The sequence below is a fragment of the Poecilia mexicana genome, unplaced genomic scaffold (genome assembly GCF_051168715.1).
Source record: "Poecilia mexicana isolate PSO_F unplaced genomic scaffold, ASM5116871v1 scaffold_15, whole genome shotgun sequence".
Lineage (NCBI taxonomy): Eukaryota > Metazoa > Chordata > Actinopteri > Cyprinodontiformes > Poeciliidae > Poecilia > Poecilia mexicana.
In genome coordinates this window covers 6,499,557-6,517,433 of record NW_028263384.1, presented here as the reverse complement: position 1 = coordinate 6,517,433, position 17,877 = coordinate 6,499,557, and the positions used below count along the sequence as shown (strand labels likewise).

At 39.7% G+C, this 17,877-nt stretch overlaps 1 protein-coding gene across 2 annotated transcripts; it reads left to right on the top strand.

Annotated features, from left to right (window-relative positions):
• The first annotated feature begins 1,486 nt into the window (after nucleotides 1–1,486).
• Nucleotides 1,487–17,082, top strand: nt5c2a (5'-nucleotidase, cytosolic IIa). 2 transcript variants are annotated; one of them, XM_014984879.2, is made up of 19 exons: nucleotides 1,487–1,784; nucleotides 2,950–3,070; nucleotides 4,885–4,917; nucleotides 6,016–6,089; nucleotides 6,426–6,543; nucleotides 6,640–6,735; nucleotides 7,367–7,458; nucleotides 8,359–8,416; nucleotides 8,760–8,853; nucleotides 8,943–8,996; nucleotides 9,084–9,167; nucleotides 9,322–9,363; nucleotides 9,476–9,583; nucleotides 10,237–10,303; nucleotides 10,760–10,930; nucleotides 11,925–11,976; nucleotides 12,205–12,265; nucleotides 12,784–12,960; nucleotides 14,269–17,082. In XM_014984879.2, exons 2-19 carry the CDS (start codon nucleotides 2,970–2,972, stop codon nucleotides 14,521–14,523), a joined length of 1,737 nt encoding a protein of 578 aa, XP_014840365.1. In that variant the 5' UTR covers nucleotides 1,487–1,784; nucleotides 2,950–2,969; the 3' UTR covers nucleotides 14,524–17,082. The 2 variants fall into 2 exon arrangements, with proteins under 2 accessions (XP_014840365.1, XP_014840366.1); XM_014984880.2 differs by lacking the exon at nucleotides 4,885–4,917 and having other exon boundaries at nucleotides 1,491–1,784.
• The last annotated feature ends 795 nt before the right edge of the window (nucleotides 17,083–17,877 follow it).

Sequence of the window (17,877 nt, the reverse complement as noted above, 5' to 3'; positions counted from 1 at the left end):
AAGAAATTTCTGAACGAATCGGCTGTTTGCAGAGTGTTATATCAAGGCACCTCAGTGGGAAGTCAGTAGGAAGGAAAAAGTGTGGCAGAAAACGCTACACAACGAGAAGAGGTGACCGGACCCTGAGGAAGATTGTGGAGAAGGGCCGATTCCAGACCTTGGGGGAAGCAGTGGACTGAGTCTGGAGTAGAAACATCCAGAGCCACTGTGCACAGGCGTGTGCAGGAAATGGGCTACAGGTGCCGCATTCCCCAGGTCAAAGGTCAAGCCACCTTTGAACCAGAAACAGCGGCAGAAGCGCCTGACCTGGGCTACAGAGAAGCAGCACTTTGGACCACTGTTGTTCAGTGGTCCAAAGTACTTTTTTCGGATGAAAGCAAACTTTGCATGTCATTCGGAAATCAAAGTGCCAGACTCTGGAGGAAGACTGGGGAGAAGGAAATGCCAAAATGCCAGAAGTCCAGTGTCAAGTACCCACAGTCAGTGATGGTCTGGGTGCCTTGTCAGCTGCTGGTGTTGGTCCACTGGGTTTTATCAAGGGCAGGATCAATGCAGCAGCTATCAGAAGATTTTGGAGCACTTCATGCTTCCATCTGCTGAAAAGTTTTATGGAGATGAAAATTTAATTTGGTCTGGAATCGGCCCTTCTCCACAATCTTCCTCAGGGTCCGGTCACCTCTTCTCGTTGTGCAGCGTTTTCTGCCACACTTTTTCCTTCCTACTGACTTCCCACTGAGGTGCCTTGATATAACACTCTGCAAACAGCCGATTTGTTCAGAAATTTCTTTCCGTTTCTCACCCTCTTGCTTGAGGATGTCAGTGATGGCCTTCTGGACAGCAGTCAGGTCAGCAGTCTGACCCATGATTGCGGTTTTGAGTAATGAACCAGGCTGGGAGTTTTTAAAGGCCTCAGGAATCTTTTTCAGGTGTTTAGAGTTACTTTGTTGATTCAGATGATTATTTTTATTGCTCGTTCAGAGAACCTTTTCATAATATTCTAATTTTTTGAGACAGGGATTTTGGGTTTTCATGAGCTGTTTGCCAAAATCATCAAAATTAAAACAATAAAAGACCTGAAATATTTCAGTTGGTGTGCAATGAATCTAAAATATATGACAATTTAATTTTTATCATGACATTATGGAAAATAATGAACTTTATCACAATATTCTAATTTTATGACCAGCACCTGTATGTGAACATTTTAGGTTATGTGCCAGACATTTTGATTCATAAATAAATGTCTTGAAGAGGAAGAAAACATGTATGTTTAAAAATATTCATAATCAAAAGTCTGCCTTGCCCAAATGAGGCCTACCTTTTTTAATTTCCTTTTTTCCAATTAATAGAGGTAATATCTTCTGCTGTCTTGGTTTAGACAAGAAGGGACGACCGCTCCAAGATGGCCGCCGTATTTCCTATTGTTGTCCTATGGTCCTCCCGTACGGCAGATGGTAGCATGCTGAAACCATAGACATAATTCTTTATATATGTCTATGGCTGTAACGTCAACAGGAAGAGCAGGGAGTATTGGTTTAAATCGGCTAGAAGAACAACCTGCATGCATTGTTTGTTCTTAAACTTTTCTGCACATCTACAGACTGATAAATGTGCTGCTCTTATTCCTCAGTAACTCTTAGTGTCTCTTATGACCGTCTCAGCACTCAAACAGTTGTGAATCAGAGCGTCCTTCCGGATGATCCAATCATAGCGCAGACTTCTCGGAGCTTGTCACTACTGCGCACGCTCCTCCCACAGTTACTGTCCAAGTTAACGTAGAGACGGTAAGTGGTGTTTTTAGTCGAGTATTTATTCATTTCTGTCCGTTTTAATTAGCTTTATTGGAAGAAAATGCTTCCTGTTGTTCTTTTGGCTCTGACTTCCTGTGTCGGCGTTAAATGGCTGCTGTTTGACTGCTGGCTTCTCTCAGACACCTCCAGCTGCCTGCGAACCACAGTGTCGCAATGCGATTTCAAAAGGACTATCATGGCTATGTTTGCACACAGTTTACTCCGGCTTGTTGTACTTTCTAATGTGTCTAATGTATCCGAGTTTAAGAAATAATTGTCGGGTTTGACCAGGTTTTAAACAGAGGCAAATATAAGATATCGCATGGCATATACAGCTGTGAGGCCACCTTCCTGCTTCTGCAGGAATTAAGATGGCAAGCAGCTTGGTTCATTGTGCATTAAATATCTAGTCATTAGCCAGTAAGAGCACCGCTATAAAGGCAGTTTGCTGTTCTGGAGCATACAGGTGTGTGTTAACGGAATACACCAGTAACTCGTATGTTATCAGCATTTGCAAAACTATTGCAAACCAAATGATTCCACCTGAAAGAGCTCACTAACATGGGCCACTGCTCCTGTAGAACTGCTGGCATCCAGGCTCAGAGTTGGGTTGCAACTAGTGAAATTTACTCAGTTACATTTACTTTAATAACTTTTTTTCCCCTTTAAAATGTAGTTTTAGGAGTATTTTTACTACACTGTACATTTTGCTTTTTCTTGACTAATTTTATTATGAAGTATTGTTACTCTTGAGTAAAATTTCTGGATTCTCTAACCACTGTGAGTAACTTCTTTGAATGAGAACAAACATGTTTTAACCAAAAATTCACTAGACACACACTTGCAGTTATTAATTACGTTTTTTATTGAAAGAAACTGAAAAGTTACATACTGCAGCTTTAAAGCATGTATAATATTTGATGTATTCTTGTTCATTAGACGTTGTATTTACCTACTTATTGTACATGAAAAGAACAAAGATTATACTTCATATTCACAAGCAAAACGTCCTCCGTTATTTTTTTTTGAAAAATTTCACTGAAAAAAAATCTAGATTCAGGAACACTGTCTCAGTCTTACTCATGTCACAGACTCCTGTTTTTGTCTCAAAATGGATCAGCCTGATTCTGACTCTAATGAGCAAACCTTTTCACCGCAGGAACATTTTCAACGTTTAAGATGACGACTTCGTGGAGTGACCGTCTGCAGAACTGTGCTGAACTCCCGGCCAACATGGACGGCATTGCAATGAAGAAGTATCGACGCGAAGCTCACCACAGGTACAGTCACACCTGTATTTCAGTTGTATAACACCTGTATAACAGGTCCATGGTTCCTGTTATGACATCACTGTAGAGTTGTCAAAATAATCAATATCTTAATATATGTGATACTATAAAAATTAATTGCTCAAAGGTACTTAGGTGCATAAAGATCAATATGAACTGAGCCATTTATAATTATTTGTCTAAATTGTGGCACTTCTTTCAGCAGCTGTGCTGCAATAAGAGACACTCCGCCCCTCCCCACAGTCACTAACCTGATCAAAACAAATACTTGCTGTAAGTTTTAATCTCTGAAACATTGTGAAGGCATCTGGGAAAACATGAGCAACCCTTTTTATAGCTGATGAATAGCATTGTTTGGAGATAATTCGCCCATGAATGCTACAAGCTAATGCTGTAACACTGATGTTTGAGATAGGATCGCTCCCCCCCGACCCCCGTCCTGTAAAATATGGAATCGTCTTGTATTTGGCTGATGGATGTTGCGCTCCGTATTGAACCGATACAGATTGTTCTGTGTTTCTGTACATGTCTGATAGACACGCCTATTACACACGTGTCAACGCTAAGAGTAACAATAATGACCAAAATAAAACACACAGAACGCTACGATTGGAAGCTGTTGTTACGGTTGCCTAGAGACGGACACCACACAGCCGAGGCGAGATGCTATCAACCCGGGTCGTTTCAAAATGTCACATGTTTCAGGTTTAACCCCACATTTAACTCAGGGGTAACTTGACTCAGAATTGAACTAACCTGGTTGATATCTCCTGTTCTGAAACCAAAAACTCTGAGTATCACAGAGCGGTGTAGCTCAGTGAAGCAGTAACAAACCCTCTGCTTGACATAAGATAATAAATCACAGATCCCCCATCACTCAAAAAAAAATTTTTTAATGGATTTTACCAATTCCAACAACTATTTTCATGCCATTTGGACCTGCACACCTGTTCAACTCTTCTGGATATCAGTAACAGAAAAACTCTCTACCATTTTGGGTTGCAGAGTCCCAGCGTTTCATGTGGACCCACTTCTTGTTTCTCCAACTATTGCCAAGAAAATAATACTTCTCGATTGGAAATAAGAAAACTCACCAAATATTAACATCGGGACAAACCTTCTTACTAAATATATACATCTGGAAAGCTAAAATGCTACATAAATAGAAAGTACAGTTGGTATATGCAACGCAAAAATTATTGCAATTTAAAAAAATTATTTCGATTATCAATATTTCACACTCTGACATTACAATATTATGTTTTGTGATATGTTGTGTAGCTGTACCTGCAGCACAGTTGTTTTATGCTAAATGTTCATACTTTTAATTGTGGAGTTATGAAACGTTTACATAAAGAAATTTGAAAAGACTAGTCAGACCTGAAGGAAAACTGGAAATGATCGACTTCTGATAGCCTTGCAAGTTCATCTTTAATGATTGCTATGCTTTGAGTGTATTTAGTGAAATTATTGCAAAGAAAAAACCAATACAGAGAATCACACAAAAGAGTCTATTCCCATTGTAACAAGGAGCAGTTTTGTCAATCTGAAATGAAGAATTTGTATTTACTTTTTTTTTGTAAAGAAACTGCTTCTACTCTTTTGAACTTAAAGGCCTGTCAGAATGATTGCATGTTAACATTATTTGAGTTGATGAGGATCATCTGGCAGAAACAAATCAATCTGTGTTGATTTGAACTTTCTGTATTTAACATTAGTGGCTTCAGACATATCTAGTCTCTCTGGTTTATGCATATTGCTACATGAGTTCAGTAGTAATCCTACATGTATTTTCTATTGCAAAGCTTTCCGAGGGATCTGGCTCATCCTGCAATGAGGTACGCATCCCTTTTGTTTTTGAAGCACACTGTTATGACCGGTGTTATAATTTCCATGATATGACATAATTCTTCATAATACTTTCATAAAATGTCATCAGTACTGACACAACACCCAGTAGGTGGTCCATGTGAGTGTTTTGGTTGTGAAATCTAAATGGTGTCACAGATTATATGACTGTATTTTAGAATCAAATTCAAAAATACTTTGAAACCAGAGAGAAATTAGATGTTATAACTCATATTATTCAAGGTTCTTCAGATGGTGATGGTTGTGCGCATGGATCTCCTTAAAGTGGATCTGAAGAAACTCCAGACTAAACACAGACTGTTGTTCTAAGACAGTCTCATGAAGAGGATGGTCAGGGTTGTCCATAATTTTCATGATTTTATGTAAAATCAATTGCCTCCAAAGAGTCCACATTCGTTCCCAGAGCAGAACCGGCCTTCTTTATCAGATTTTGGGTTTTTTAGGTCCCTGGTTCTGATGGCAGTAGAAGAGACGACTGTCTCTGATGGGATGAGGGACATCAATTGCTGCAACATTTATCACCTTGTTAGACGTCTTTCTACCTCTGGAACTTTAAAGTCTCAGTAAAATAAATTTGAGTTTATGGGCGTTATGATGCATCTAGGAGTCAACAGTTGCACAAGGCTCTGCGTGTAGCAGCTCTGACTTGGTGTCCTTGTTGCTCTGAGCAGATGTATTCCATACCAAAGTGATTAAGGATAAATTAACACGTTTTCAGGCTCACGTATGAAACAGCGTGTCAGTCATTTTAATTTTTTCAGCTCTCCATTTTGTTTTGATTAAAACGTGTCTCATGCTCCCTCTGGGTAATGCATATCTTCATCATCCCAGTAACATCCTAATGTTGCCATGTAACAACTTGAAAGAATTTTATCTATTTGAATGTGTAGCGCATGTCTGTCTGTGCTTATAAATGTATTTTGGGAGAATTATTTTGCTTTTGCAACTCACTGTGTCTTTTGATCAGTCATTTACCTAGGAGTCGCTTGGAGGGAATCAGAAAAGTGCACAATTAAAAAAAGACAAAAGAATTGCTCTTAATTGTTACTAGATTCTTGTCATTGCAGAGTGTTTGTCAATCGAAGCTTGGCCATGGAAAAAATCAAGTGCTTTGGATTTGACATGGATTATACTCTTGCTGGTAAGTACAGTATAACCCTAATTTAAAACAAAAGTCATCTGAAGGTTTCTGAGAAAACAAATTTGGTAAAAATTCTGTAAATAAATCCTAATAACATCCCTGAATGTGTTCTCTCTCTTTAATGGAAGAATTTAGTTTTGGTTCAAATTCTGTTTCATCATTTAAATACTTCTATCTGTCCCCTGTATACAGTACTTTTAGGGAAATGGTTTCGTATTTAAAAAAGAAATTGAATTATTTGCTAGCATTTTTATGTATTTTTAATATAGTATGAACTTAAGTGGTTCAGACATTGTGTTATGCTGTGATGATCATTCTGCCTCCCTTCCTGTACAGTGTATAAATCTCCAGAGTACGAGTCACTGGGATTTGACTTGACCGTTGAGCGTCTGGTATCCATCGGTTACCCCCAAGAGTTGCTCAACTTTGTCTACGATCCCTCCTTCCCCACCAGGTGGGTTCCTCTCGGCGTCTTGTTTGGTTTTCTGACTCAGTCATTGTTGCAGAGATCGAATCTCTTACCTTCACTTATCTGTCTGCATCATCTCAGAGGTCTGGTGTTTGACACCATGTTTGGCAACCTGCTAAAAGTGGATGCCTATGGGAACATTCTGGTGTGTGCACACGGGTTCAACTTCTTGAGGGGGTGAGCTTCACACGCTGACATCTCTCCCTATTCCACCGCATAGTGAGACACTGAGGTTCTAATCGCAACCATGTAGCAGACATGATATGCATAACGTCTCACTAGAGCTTATGCATTATGTTTGGCTAGCAGCAGTAGGCTTGTCACGATAACAAATTTTGCTGGACGATAAATTGTTCCAGAAGTTATTGCGATAAACGATAATATTCTTTTGAGACAATTCTTAAGTAATATAGAAGCAATAGCAAAATAATAATGCAAGAGCACATTCTAAAAGGTTAGTAAACTTTACATTCAAATGAACATTTAACACTGGAACTGGAAGAAATTTTAAATATCAAAACTAAATAAACAAAGCAATAAATAAAATCAATTTTGAAGTGTTTGTAAACAAAATTGTCCTTCAAAAAATGGGATAGTTGAGACCAAAGCACCAGACTGAAGATTTTTATCATCCAGATTTTGGTAGAAAGAGAGGTCAAAAGGATAAATGATAAATCATGCCAATGGAAATTATTGGCTTTGTTTTAATTTATCATACGATTAATTAATTTATTGCTTATTGTGACAGGCCTAAACACCAGCATTTAAATGGCCCATTCACAGCTGACTGTGTTGTTTCTGTGCACAGACCTGAGATCAGAGAGATGTATCCCAACAAATTCATCCAGCGTGGAGATACCGACCGTTTCTACATCCTGAACACACTCTTTAACCTGCCGGGTTAGTATAAGCTCCTTTTACATCTCCGTTCTAAAATGAAACATGACCCCAGACTCTAAAGCCCTGAGTATATGTGGGTGAAACTAACCAGAATTATTTCTTACTCTGTATCTAAGAATTTAAGGTAAAACACAGCGATAGCTTCAGAATGACTGGTCAAATATTTGGAAGAATGAAAAAAATATAATGATAATTAAAGCTGCAAGCAGCCTCAAACAGTCAAACGACCCCTTGATCTCCAACACCGCCACCCCAGTGTTGTAGTCAACATCCTAACTAGTCACGCACTTGGCGACTATGTGGTACATTTGGGAAATTTTCTAAAGGGCCTTCAGTGCTGCACCTTCCATCCCCCAGCCCACACAGTCCAACCAGCAGTCGGTACTGAGAAGAATTCAGCATCTTGTTGCTCTGTGTGGTCAGACAACTTGACATCAGAATGTGTCAAAGAATAAAACCAAGATGTGCAGCAAGCAAATCAGTGACTTCCTGTTGGGAGAGGGCGGGGTTAAGGTGATGTCATCATGTTACCATGTGAACGTAATGAGATGAGTGCTCGTCTGTTAAAACGCTCAGAAAGCGTGATGCAGCAAGCATCCCACGCGTGGACGGTTTTCTGCCTCAATGTTTAACGGCGAATTGGCAGATTTTGGGGCCGAGCCTTGCCCATGTGCCTTGATGCAGAAAAAACCAGGAAGATGGAAAAACATCCACAGTTCAGGTCCTTGCCGGATATCCAATAACTTTGCACAATAATCCAAATACAGTGAAAATCACCACCATAGGTAATGAGTCGACACAGCCAAAAAACCTTTGGCCATGCCAGTCATGTGTTTTGTGGCAAAGCAAATTTGATGTAATACTGTATAATCAGATGGTTCATTTTGTTTTCCTCCACAGAAACGTACCTCTTCGCTTGTTTGGTGGATTTCTTTACTAACTGTCCCAGATATGCAAGGTACACACACACTCTGCCTCAGTCCATTGGGGCGATTCCAATGTTTTAGAGCATTGGAATCTAAAGGATTTCCAGTGTTCCTGTATTTCCAGTTCTGGTTTCCTTTTTTCATTATAAGTTGCTTCAGAGGGCTCTTAGATTGAGCACAGACATTTGTGCTCAGTCTAAAAACAGCAACAAGAAACCAGAACATAAGCTTTGAAAGATCTTTAAAAGAAATAGTCATCAAGACAAATTTTCAGAAATGACTAGAAAGACTGACCGCTTCGAAGGACACACAAAAAATGGTTGGCAGAATGTTGAGTAAATTAATGGTGAAAATGCTCTGTGAACCTGTCTGCAGTTGTGAATCTGGCTTCAAAGATGGCGACCTCTTCATGTCATACAAGAGCATGTTCCAGGACGTGAGAGACGCTGTGGACTGGGTTCACTTCAAGGTAAACCCTGTTCCTGTTCTTTAATAACTCCTTGGCTAATGCTTTCACTTTGTTCACTCTCTCTGCTGGCTCTCACTTGATGTTCATAGGGAACCTTGAAAGAGAAGACGGTTGAGAACCTGGAGAAGTATGTGGTAAAGGATGTAAGTGGACTCGGCTTTCCGTGAAACCTGACGTCTGACTGTAAAGAACTGTTGGGTTTGACTTGTGTTGTTGGTGTTTGTGGACAGCCGAAGCTCCCTCTGCTCCTCAGCCGCATGAACGAAGTGGCTAAAGTATTTCTGGCCACCAACAGTGATTATAAATACACTGAGGTAAGTCTCTTCTTTCTTCATGATTAACTTGTGTAGTTCCATTATTTCTTATTTTTCTTGGAATAAATCTACTGTGAGGTTTTATTTTTCTGAGACTGTTTATTTTTATTCTGTTTTCATTGGTGTTAAAAACATGTCTCCTATCTTCTTGCAGAAAATCATGACCTACCTGTTTGACTTTTCTCATGGACCAAAGGTGCGTCGAGTTTATTGGGAACCTGAATAGAATCAGAATCATGGCCGTTGTGACATTTTTTAAGACAAAGCATCATGCAGAACACTTCCTCATGCGTGTGCTGTTCCCCCAGCCAGGAACTCCTCACCGGCCCTGGCAGTCCTACTTTGACCTGATCCTGGTCGACGCCCGCAAGCCCGTGTTCTTTGGGGAAGGTACAGTTCTGCGGCAAGTCGACACTGTAAGTGTGTGCTATGAGATAGACTTCAAAGTTATGGAGCAAAATCATCTGTTGTTCAGACAGATTTGAAAATGTTTTCTCCTTTTGTGTGTTAGCAATTTACAGAAAACTCAGCAGGCTCATAATAATACACTGAAGCTTTGATCTCTTCCAGTCCCAGTAAAGCCTCTGAATTCACTCAATAGTATTTCATCCAGCAGCAAGAAAACAAGCCTAAGCATACCTTCTCCAAGCACAAAGTAGTTCTCTACTGGCCAAGGCAGTCACCTGATTTAGATCCAGCTGAGCATGGCTTCTTTGTCCTGAAGACGAACGCTAAAGGGACAAATAAATAGTAGCTGAAGATGGATGCAGATCATCATCTTCATCATCATCATCATCATCATCATCATCATCACCATCACTGAGGATCATGAACCAGACTTTTAAGTCGTGATTCTGTGTAGGGAAACTACAGAGCAGAGTAGCTTTAATTTACGCCTACCACCTTTCCCCAAACATGACGGCGTCCTGAAGTGAGAGGAGCCGTATACAAACTATGCACCTTATTCGTGTCTAAGTTAGGTTCAGGCCTCATAGCGAGAAGCTAAAACCAGACGCCGTTGAATGTCGTGTTCTCTGAAAGTGTGTGATGAAGCTGTGGATTGTTTCAGACCACGGGTCGGCTGAAGATCGGCACATACACCGGACCGCTCCAGCACGGCATCGTGTACTCTGGAGGTAAATGTTCCAATGGGCAGATATTTGTAAGCTATCCCCTCAGTAATTATTGAATAAAAGAAAAAAATTAATCAGCGCCATTTGCAAAAGTATCTACACCCTTAAACCTTCGCTCAATTTGTCACGTTACAAACCAACTTCCATCTGTTTTATTGGGATTTCATAAGAAAGACCAACATTGCTAGTAGTGCATCATTGTGAAGTTGAAAGTTTTCAAAATGCTGTACTTATAAAACTCAGAAAACTATGCATTTTTACTCAATTCTTTAATTGGACTTTTTCCAATAAATGAGTTCCAGACCTTAATTTTGGCTGATTCCAGTGCCAGTTTTTCACTGGTGCTAGTAAAGAACCTGTTTATTTTTCCAACACCAAAGAGCAAGAGACATGTAATTGTTAACATCTAATTCAGCCTCCGATCAGACCTTCTCATACTCCCTTCACTTTCTCTCTCAGGATCCTCAGACATCGTTTGCGACTTGCTGGGTGCTAAAGGAAAGGACATCATCTACATTGGAGACCACATTTTTGGAGACATTCTAAAGTCCAAGAAGCGTCAGGGCTGGAGAACGTTCCTGGTCATACCGGAGCTGGCCCAGGAGCTTCATGTGTGGACTGACAAGAGCGGTGAGAGGCCTCAGCATCACATTTAAAAGGGACCCGTCAGTTTTTTAGGCAGTATGTCATGGAACAAGTTAGAAAGCTGAACAGTCAGTAACATACACACATGGACAAAATTGTTGGGACCCCTCGATTAATGAAAGAAAAACCCACAATGGTCACAGAAATAACTTGAATCTGACAAAGGTAATAATGAATAAAAATTCTATGAAAATTAACTGAAGAAAGTCAGACAACATTGCTTTTCATATATGCTTCAACAGAATTATTAAAATAAATAAACTTATCAAACTTGCCTAAAATCATGTTTGATATATGTATGTATAATTATATACAATATAGCATTTTAATAACTACTAAAGGTAACATAGTTATTTGTTTGAGCTATAAAATGACACCATGTAGATGGAAAATGTTGTACTGCCCCTTTAATGCGTCAAGCTGGCTCTAGAATAATAAATCTGAACTGTGGCCACACATCCGTTTCCATTAGTTTCTTTGTAAAGCTGTAACTTTTCAGGAATCTGGTTCAAATATTCATGCATAGCCTGACATACATGATGAAAACGTAGCTCTGATTTGCTTGTTTTCATACCGTTAAGTAATTATTACTCACCTGCTTTTTGCAAGTACAAAATGCATCCGACAGAACTGAGCTGAGAAGGTCGTACAGTTCCTCCATGTATTCTGTCACCATGGTGACAGAATACATGGCTGGTCAAATATTTGGAAGATTAAAAAAGTATAATAATAATAATAATAATAATAATACTAATAATAAAATAGAAGATACAGGAAGAACCTCATAATTGTAGCATGTTATTGTGATAACATTGAAAAGCTGCCACAGATTATATTTGCTGCGTGTTCCACAAATTTTGCAGGCTAAATGATGTCTGAGTGGGAGAGATGAGCACAGTTTCATACTCAGCTTTGTGGTTAAAAATTGTTGTTCAGCTGCTCCAAGTAAGCTGACTCATCATTGTCGTTTTCTCTCCAGCCATCTTTGAGGAACTTCAGTCACTTGACTGCTTTCTCGCAGATCTTTACAAGTAAGGTCCTGTTTTTTCTTTAAATATATGTGTTGTGTACTAATGGATTCTTACAACTTATCCTTTAACACGTACTTATGAAACTGCAGGATGTGCATTTCTTCTATCATACTTCAACTATTGACAAAGAAGCGTGATCATAGAGAGGGTTCTGCATGACCATGACGTGATCTTGCAGAACCCTTACTTTAACTAGACAGGTGAACCCTCCCATGTTTCCATCCTCAGGCATTTGGACAGCAGTAGTAATGAAAGACCTGACATCAGCTCACTGCAGAGGCGCATCAAGGTAATACCTTATGAAAGATAACAAAAAAAAAAATTAAAAATCTGAACAAAAGTCTATGAAATGAACAAATTACAACTAACTTAACAGAGCAACTCCAAAGGCTGCCATCACTACTCTAGAAATAGAAACATAATTTAAACCATGTGGTTTTTGTCAACACAGTCAACTTTATTCAAATTAGTTTAAAAAGTTTTCAGTCTATGGAAACCCAGTAGATTCTATCGAGTCATTGACTTGCAGCACTCGTTTTCCACTGCAATTAAATATTTTCTCGACATGGTGCAGCTGCCATTTTTATAGAAACCAACGAATATTTGAATTTCTCTGGATTTCTTTGATTTCTTTGCTTTCACTATCACTGCATCCGGAAGGTATTTTCAACTTTGGTAGAATTTTTTGAGGAAATTGATTAATTTAATAAATTTTTAAATAAAGCTGTAGCATACCAAAATGTGTAAAAATAAAGCACTGTGAATACAAGCTGTGACCGTTCTCTTTGGTCAACATGTTGTCTACAGAAAGTCACCCATGACATGGACATGTGCTATGGCATGATGGGAAGTCTATTTCGCAGTGGATCCCGGCAGACGCTGTTTGCCTCCCAGGTGATGCGCTACGCTGACCTGTACGCGGCCTCTTTCATCAACCTGCTCTACTACCCCTTCAGCTATCTGTTCAGGGCTGCACATGTACTGGTGAGTTTATTATTGCTTCATTTTAGATCTGAGCTTCTCAGTGTTGACATCTGACTCATTGTGGGACTATTTGGTAATCTTTTATATTCCTTGCTGCTTATCCAGCACAACTATATATAGTTACTTGAATGGACTTTTGCTAGCAGCGATGCCTTCACCTGTTTTAGATGAGAGCGGGACGCTAAAGCTAAAGGAGTTGTGTTGGAGACATCAGCACATAAACAGGATTATGTGGTAAATGTGGTTTAACTGGTCTAGACAGACATCTCAGGGTTTAATAATACTATGATGACATTGTGCTGCCGGTGGCCAAGCATGCTGGTGGAAAGCCAATAATGTGGGCATGTTTTGCACTAAATGGAGCCTGAACTGCTCTGCATATTTTTTCATATTTATTTATTCATATCCAGAGCAGTGTTATACTGATGTATAACTATTACACTATACAAGGTTTCCTCCAGAAACTTGCTAAGCCTGGTGGTTGGGTGCTAGGGCGGTCATTCATCCAGCGGCCCATTGGGTTTTTGAGTTAAAAAAATGTTTAAAGTTGACAGGAAATTTGAAAATATTACTTGATAATTATGTGTTATTGAAAGATTGGAAAATTAATACCTGAACACCAAAAGGGAAGCCCTGCTATAATATAGTACAATATTATACTATAGTACAGTGATATAGTATTGCACCATATTATAGTATATAGTACTTCATATATTATAATAAACATAATCCCTAACCTGTATAATAAATGGCCCTGTCCAAGTCCAGACCGAAACCAGATTGATCAGATATCCAGTAATAACCCTTTCATTCTATTGGCTCAGAGGTTGCCAGGCGACTGTACATTTTTCGTTCCAAGCGCAAGCAGAAAATGATTTGCAAGTGAGCAGAGAGGTTTGCAAGCGAAGATTTGATCCGAGCAAAGACAAGTTTTGAGCGCGAGGAGAAAGGTTTGAGAGAGCACAGCAACTATTTGACAGTGAGCATTGGTTTTGGGTTCAAGCATTACAAGTTTTGAGAACAAAAGACATGATCAGACTGTAAATGCGTGCTCTCAAATTATGGCAGGAAAATTCCCCCATAGATATGGGGGAACATCAGGCAACTGGCCAGAAACATATTTCTGCAGTCCTCAATGAATTAAAGGCCATTTGCCAATTTCCGCCACTCCGCCATGGAACGCACTCTGCAGCAGTTACACACCAATGAGAGCATTTAATGCCAAAACACACAGGATAAGGTTGGATGACGAGTCGCTAGCTCTCCCCTTCGCCTGCCTGAGCTCTGCTTCTGTGTCTCGTTGTCCAGATGCCTCACGAGTCGACGGTGGAGCACTCACACGTCAACCTGATAGACACGGAGTCGCCGCTCGCCACCCGCAACCGCCGAGACTTTGATGTCAAAGAAATGGAGATCAAGCGGCACCAGCTCACTCGATCCATCAGTGAGATCCAGCCGCCTCACCTGTTCCCCCAGGCTCCACAGGAGATCACCCACTGCCACGACGAGGACGACGACGAGGAGGAGGAAGAGGAAGAGGAGGAGGAAGAAGAAGAGGAGTGAAAGGAAGCAGATAGATGAGCCTCATCTCTGTTGCACATTTTATTTGATTGTTCAAAGCGTAACGTTTTTGTCCAACTTTCAAGCGGCTGATGGATATTTAATCTCATCCAGGTTTGCTGGTTTGGCCCGGATCATGAAGCCAGTTTGGATCTAGTTGTTCTTAGTAAAGGATTCAGGCATAAGCAGATACAGCAAATAGAAAAGACTGAATTATACTGTATGTTTGTGTGTGTGTGTGTGTGTGTGTGTGTGTGTGTGTGTGTGTGTGTGTGTGTGTGTGTGTGTGTGTGTGTGTGTGTGTGTGTGTGTGTGCGTGTGTGTGTGTGTGTGTGTGTGTGTTTAGGTCCTGCTGGTTTCTGTTCAGCCATCAGCTTCTCCACTCAGTCGGAGCTCTTTTTTCTTACTGCCATTTTGCTCTTTTGCTTTTGTTTTCCTGCAGCGTTATGCACAAGTCTGCCAGTCTGTGCATGAAGGCAAAGAAGCAGCTTTATACTATGTGCTCATTTAAATATGTGGCAGATTTACAATTTGTATTACGTAAAGGCAGACCAATCAATTAAAACCATCGCAACTGCTGGACTGTCAGATAAATGCTGGTGATAAATATCTTCATCAGTCTTTCATCTTGTGGGTGGTTAGTGTATCAAAAAACATTTGTGTAATAATATTTAAAAAAGGCTCCAAGCAGAGACCTGAGCAGCTTCTGCAGGTTGTTAAACGGTTAAACCTCATAACATGTTATCAGCTTCCACTTCCTGTTCTCTGACACTCTGACTGTTACGACATCTCAGACCAGCTCAGATGGTCAGGATGTGGTCAGATTGTGCAGCTGTACAGAGAATCCTGTAAACATGGTCAACTAATTCTGCAGAGGTGTTTTAGGTTTTGCTGGATGGACTGATGGATTATTCAATATTCTAGCTCTAGTTAATTGACCCTCAGGTCGATTAGTAAGTTGGTCTAAGTTGGTTAAATTTCAGTCTCTCTTTTTAACTGATTTGAGTCTGTTCCTCATCTAGATTCATGGTACAACAAGAACACAGATCAGCCTTCAGAAATGTTTTTTTTTCTTTTGTCTTCCTGCTGTGAGAAGTTATTCATTATTTACTCATGTAATCTACCTGTTCAGGAAATGACTCACATTGAGTATTTTTCCCTCAGCAACAAAGTTCGCTAACACTTTATTTGATGGGGTGTGCATAAGACTGACATGACACTGTCATAAACATGACATAATATCTGTTATGAACATGAAGGAGTCTTTATGAATAGCTATGACTGTTGCCATGAAGTGTCATTTGGTAATTAGTGACACTTTTAATGCAAAGTTGCTCTAAAAATGGCCTGAAAAGTCCATTAAAAGTGCCGACTTTGCATTACTTTGTAATGACACTTTAATGCAAAGTTGGCACTTTTAATGGATTTTCAATGCAACTTTTAAAGCAACTTTGCATTAAAGGTGTTATTATTTACCAAATGACACTTAATGACAACAGTCATAAACACTAATAAAGACTCCTTCATGTTCATAACAGATGTTATGTCATGTTTATGACAGTGTCATGTCAGTCTTATGTCAAATAAAGTGTTCATACAGAAGTGTTTTCATCCCAATTTTGTTGTTCTACACCTAGTCGATATGATGTTTACTTGTTATAAAAAGATTTTTTAAACAATCTCACATCATCTCTATTGTCTCTGCGATTTAAACATTTGGAATTTTTTCTCTTAGACATCCAATCTTCATGTGAATTATATTTTTTTGTTGTTGTTGTTATTGTTCCCTGTGTAAAAATGTTGAACTGTAATCAGAATTTTTGGATATCAGACTGTAAACAAAGGATAGGAAATCCTTTGCAGTTTTGCAACCATTAGTAGCTGAATTTAACGATTAATTATTTTGGCCAGTAGAGGCCAAATTAACCGCTACACATTGGAGTATTTGTTCCTTCAGGCAGGAGGATGACATGAACCAGGTCAGTCTGACTGATGACCTGTGATACGTGTGATTCTGAATCCTCCTACTGAATCACACAGTAACGCAACATAACCCAGTATTTGTGTTATAAGAAACATGTTTCCTTCGATATTAATTTTCTTTATGCGGGGTTCGACCTGTCGCTTGACTTGATACTGTTATTGGGAGAAAAGGGTGGACATCTTGCAGTCTCTTGTTGTCCCAAATGAGCCATTTTCTGTAACAAAGTGTCTCTGTGGGCACCTGTGTCATCACTGATGCCGCCGTGGCTGCAGACGTGTTTCACATGCTGGAATGTTTAGTTGATCGAAGTTCACGTAACACAACAGTCAGTTTCTTAGTAGAACCTTCTACTGATAAAGATTCAAAGTTTTACTTTCATGTTACAGAGATGCTGGAAAGCAACTTCTTTTCGATATTCATTCAAAAGCCAAATTTAGCCAAATCAACTTTTGGTTGATGAGAGCCTGCAGCCCTTCACACTTCATGCATGCTTTTTATTTTAGTTTTTGCTGTGTCATATTTGTTGACATTGTTTCAGTGTTGAAATATTTTAATAAAGATTCTTATTATAAAATGCATAGATTTTTTTAAGTGATTTGTTCAAGGTGATATTAAATAAATGGAAATATGATTTATGCCAGTAGGTATCCATTGGTAAGTGACAGATCAAAACCCACACAGACAGATTGATGTTTAAGTATGTATATTTATTATGAAATGTGTTTTTGCATAAATAATTTAATTTTGGAACTTGAAACAATGAAATGCAACCCAACTTTCTTTCAGAGAAAAGCATTTTGATGTGGTGTTTAATCAGACACTTAACGGCTGCATCAGCCATGATGCAGCAACATGCAGCATGACACCAGGGGAAGGGGTGCAACCTGCCACTACTATGGAACATCCATCCAGCCTTTATCCAACACGCTTTGTCTTGTGGGGTCGCGACAAGGAAAATATGCAAATTAAGAAATGCCAGAATTCACATGTTCTCGCTGAACTAGCCTTTACAGGTTCCTCATGTGCTGTTTAACCTCATCGGCGTACCTCTGCATTCATCTTCACACCAAACCACAGCGACTGCTCTCTTATTAAAAGCTCTTTTGCAGGAGAAGTCTGTGAACACTGAAGGACACGCTGCTCTCTGGATGTCATCAGCAGCACCAAACCCTGATTCCACACTTGTGAGAACACGTGAGGCTTGAAGAAACGGGCCGAAGAGCGCTTTCAGGGCTGCTGTCAGGGTTGATCTGCCGTTTGGCCTTCAGGCTGCTGATAAGATTGTTCATCATCGTCACGTGCTGAAATGAAGGGTCACGGTCATTTTCTCAGCTCATCGGACCCATAAAGAAATATTCTCTGGATTACTGTGG

What these genes read in the sequence shown, in the direction of transcription:
- nt5c2a (XM_014984879.2), top strand. Translation starts at nt 2,970, where the DNA reads ATGACGACTTCGTGGAGTGACCGTCTGCAGAACTGTGCTGAACTCCCG. An exon ending in TGGACTGGGTTCACTTCAAG is followed by an intron (nt 8,854 to 8,942) that starts GTAAACCCTGTT and finishes TGATGTTCATAG; the next exon opens with GGAACCTTGAAAGAGAAGAC. An exon ending in TTCTGCGGCAAGTCGACACT is followed by an intron (nt 9,584 to 10,236) that starts GTAAGTGTGTGC and finishes GGATTGTTTCAG; the next exon opens with ACCACGGGTCGGCTGAAGAT.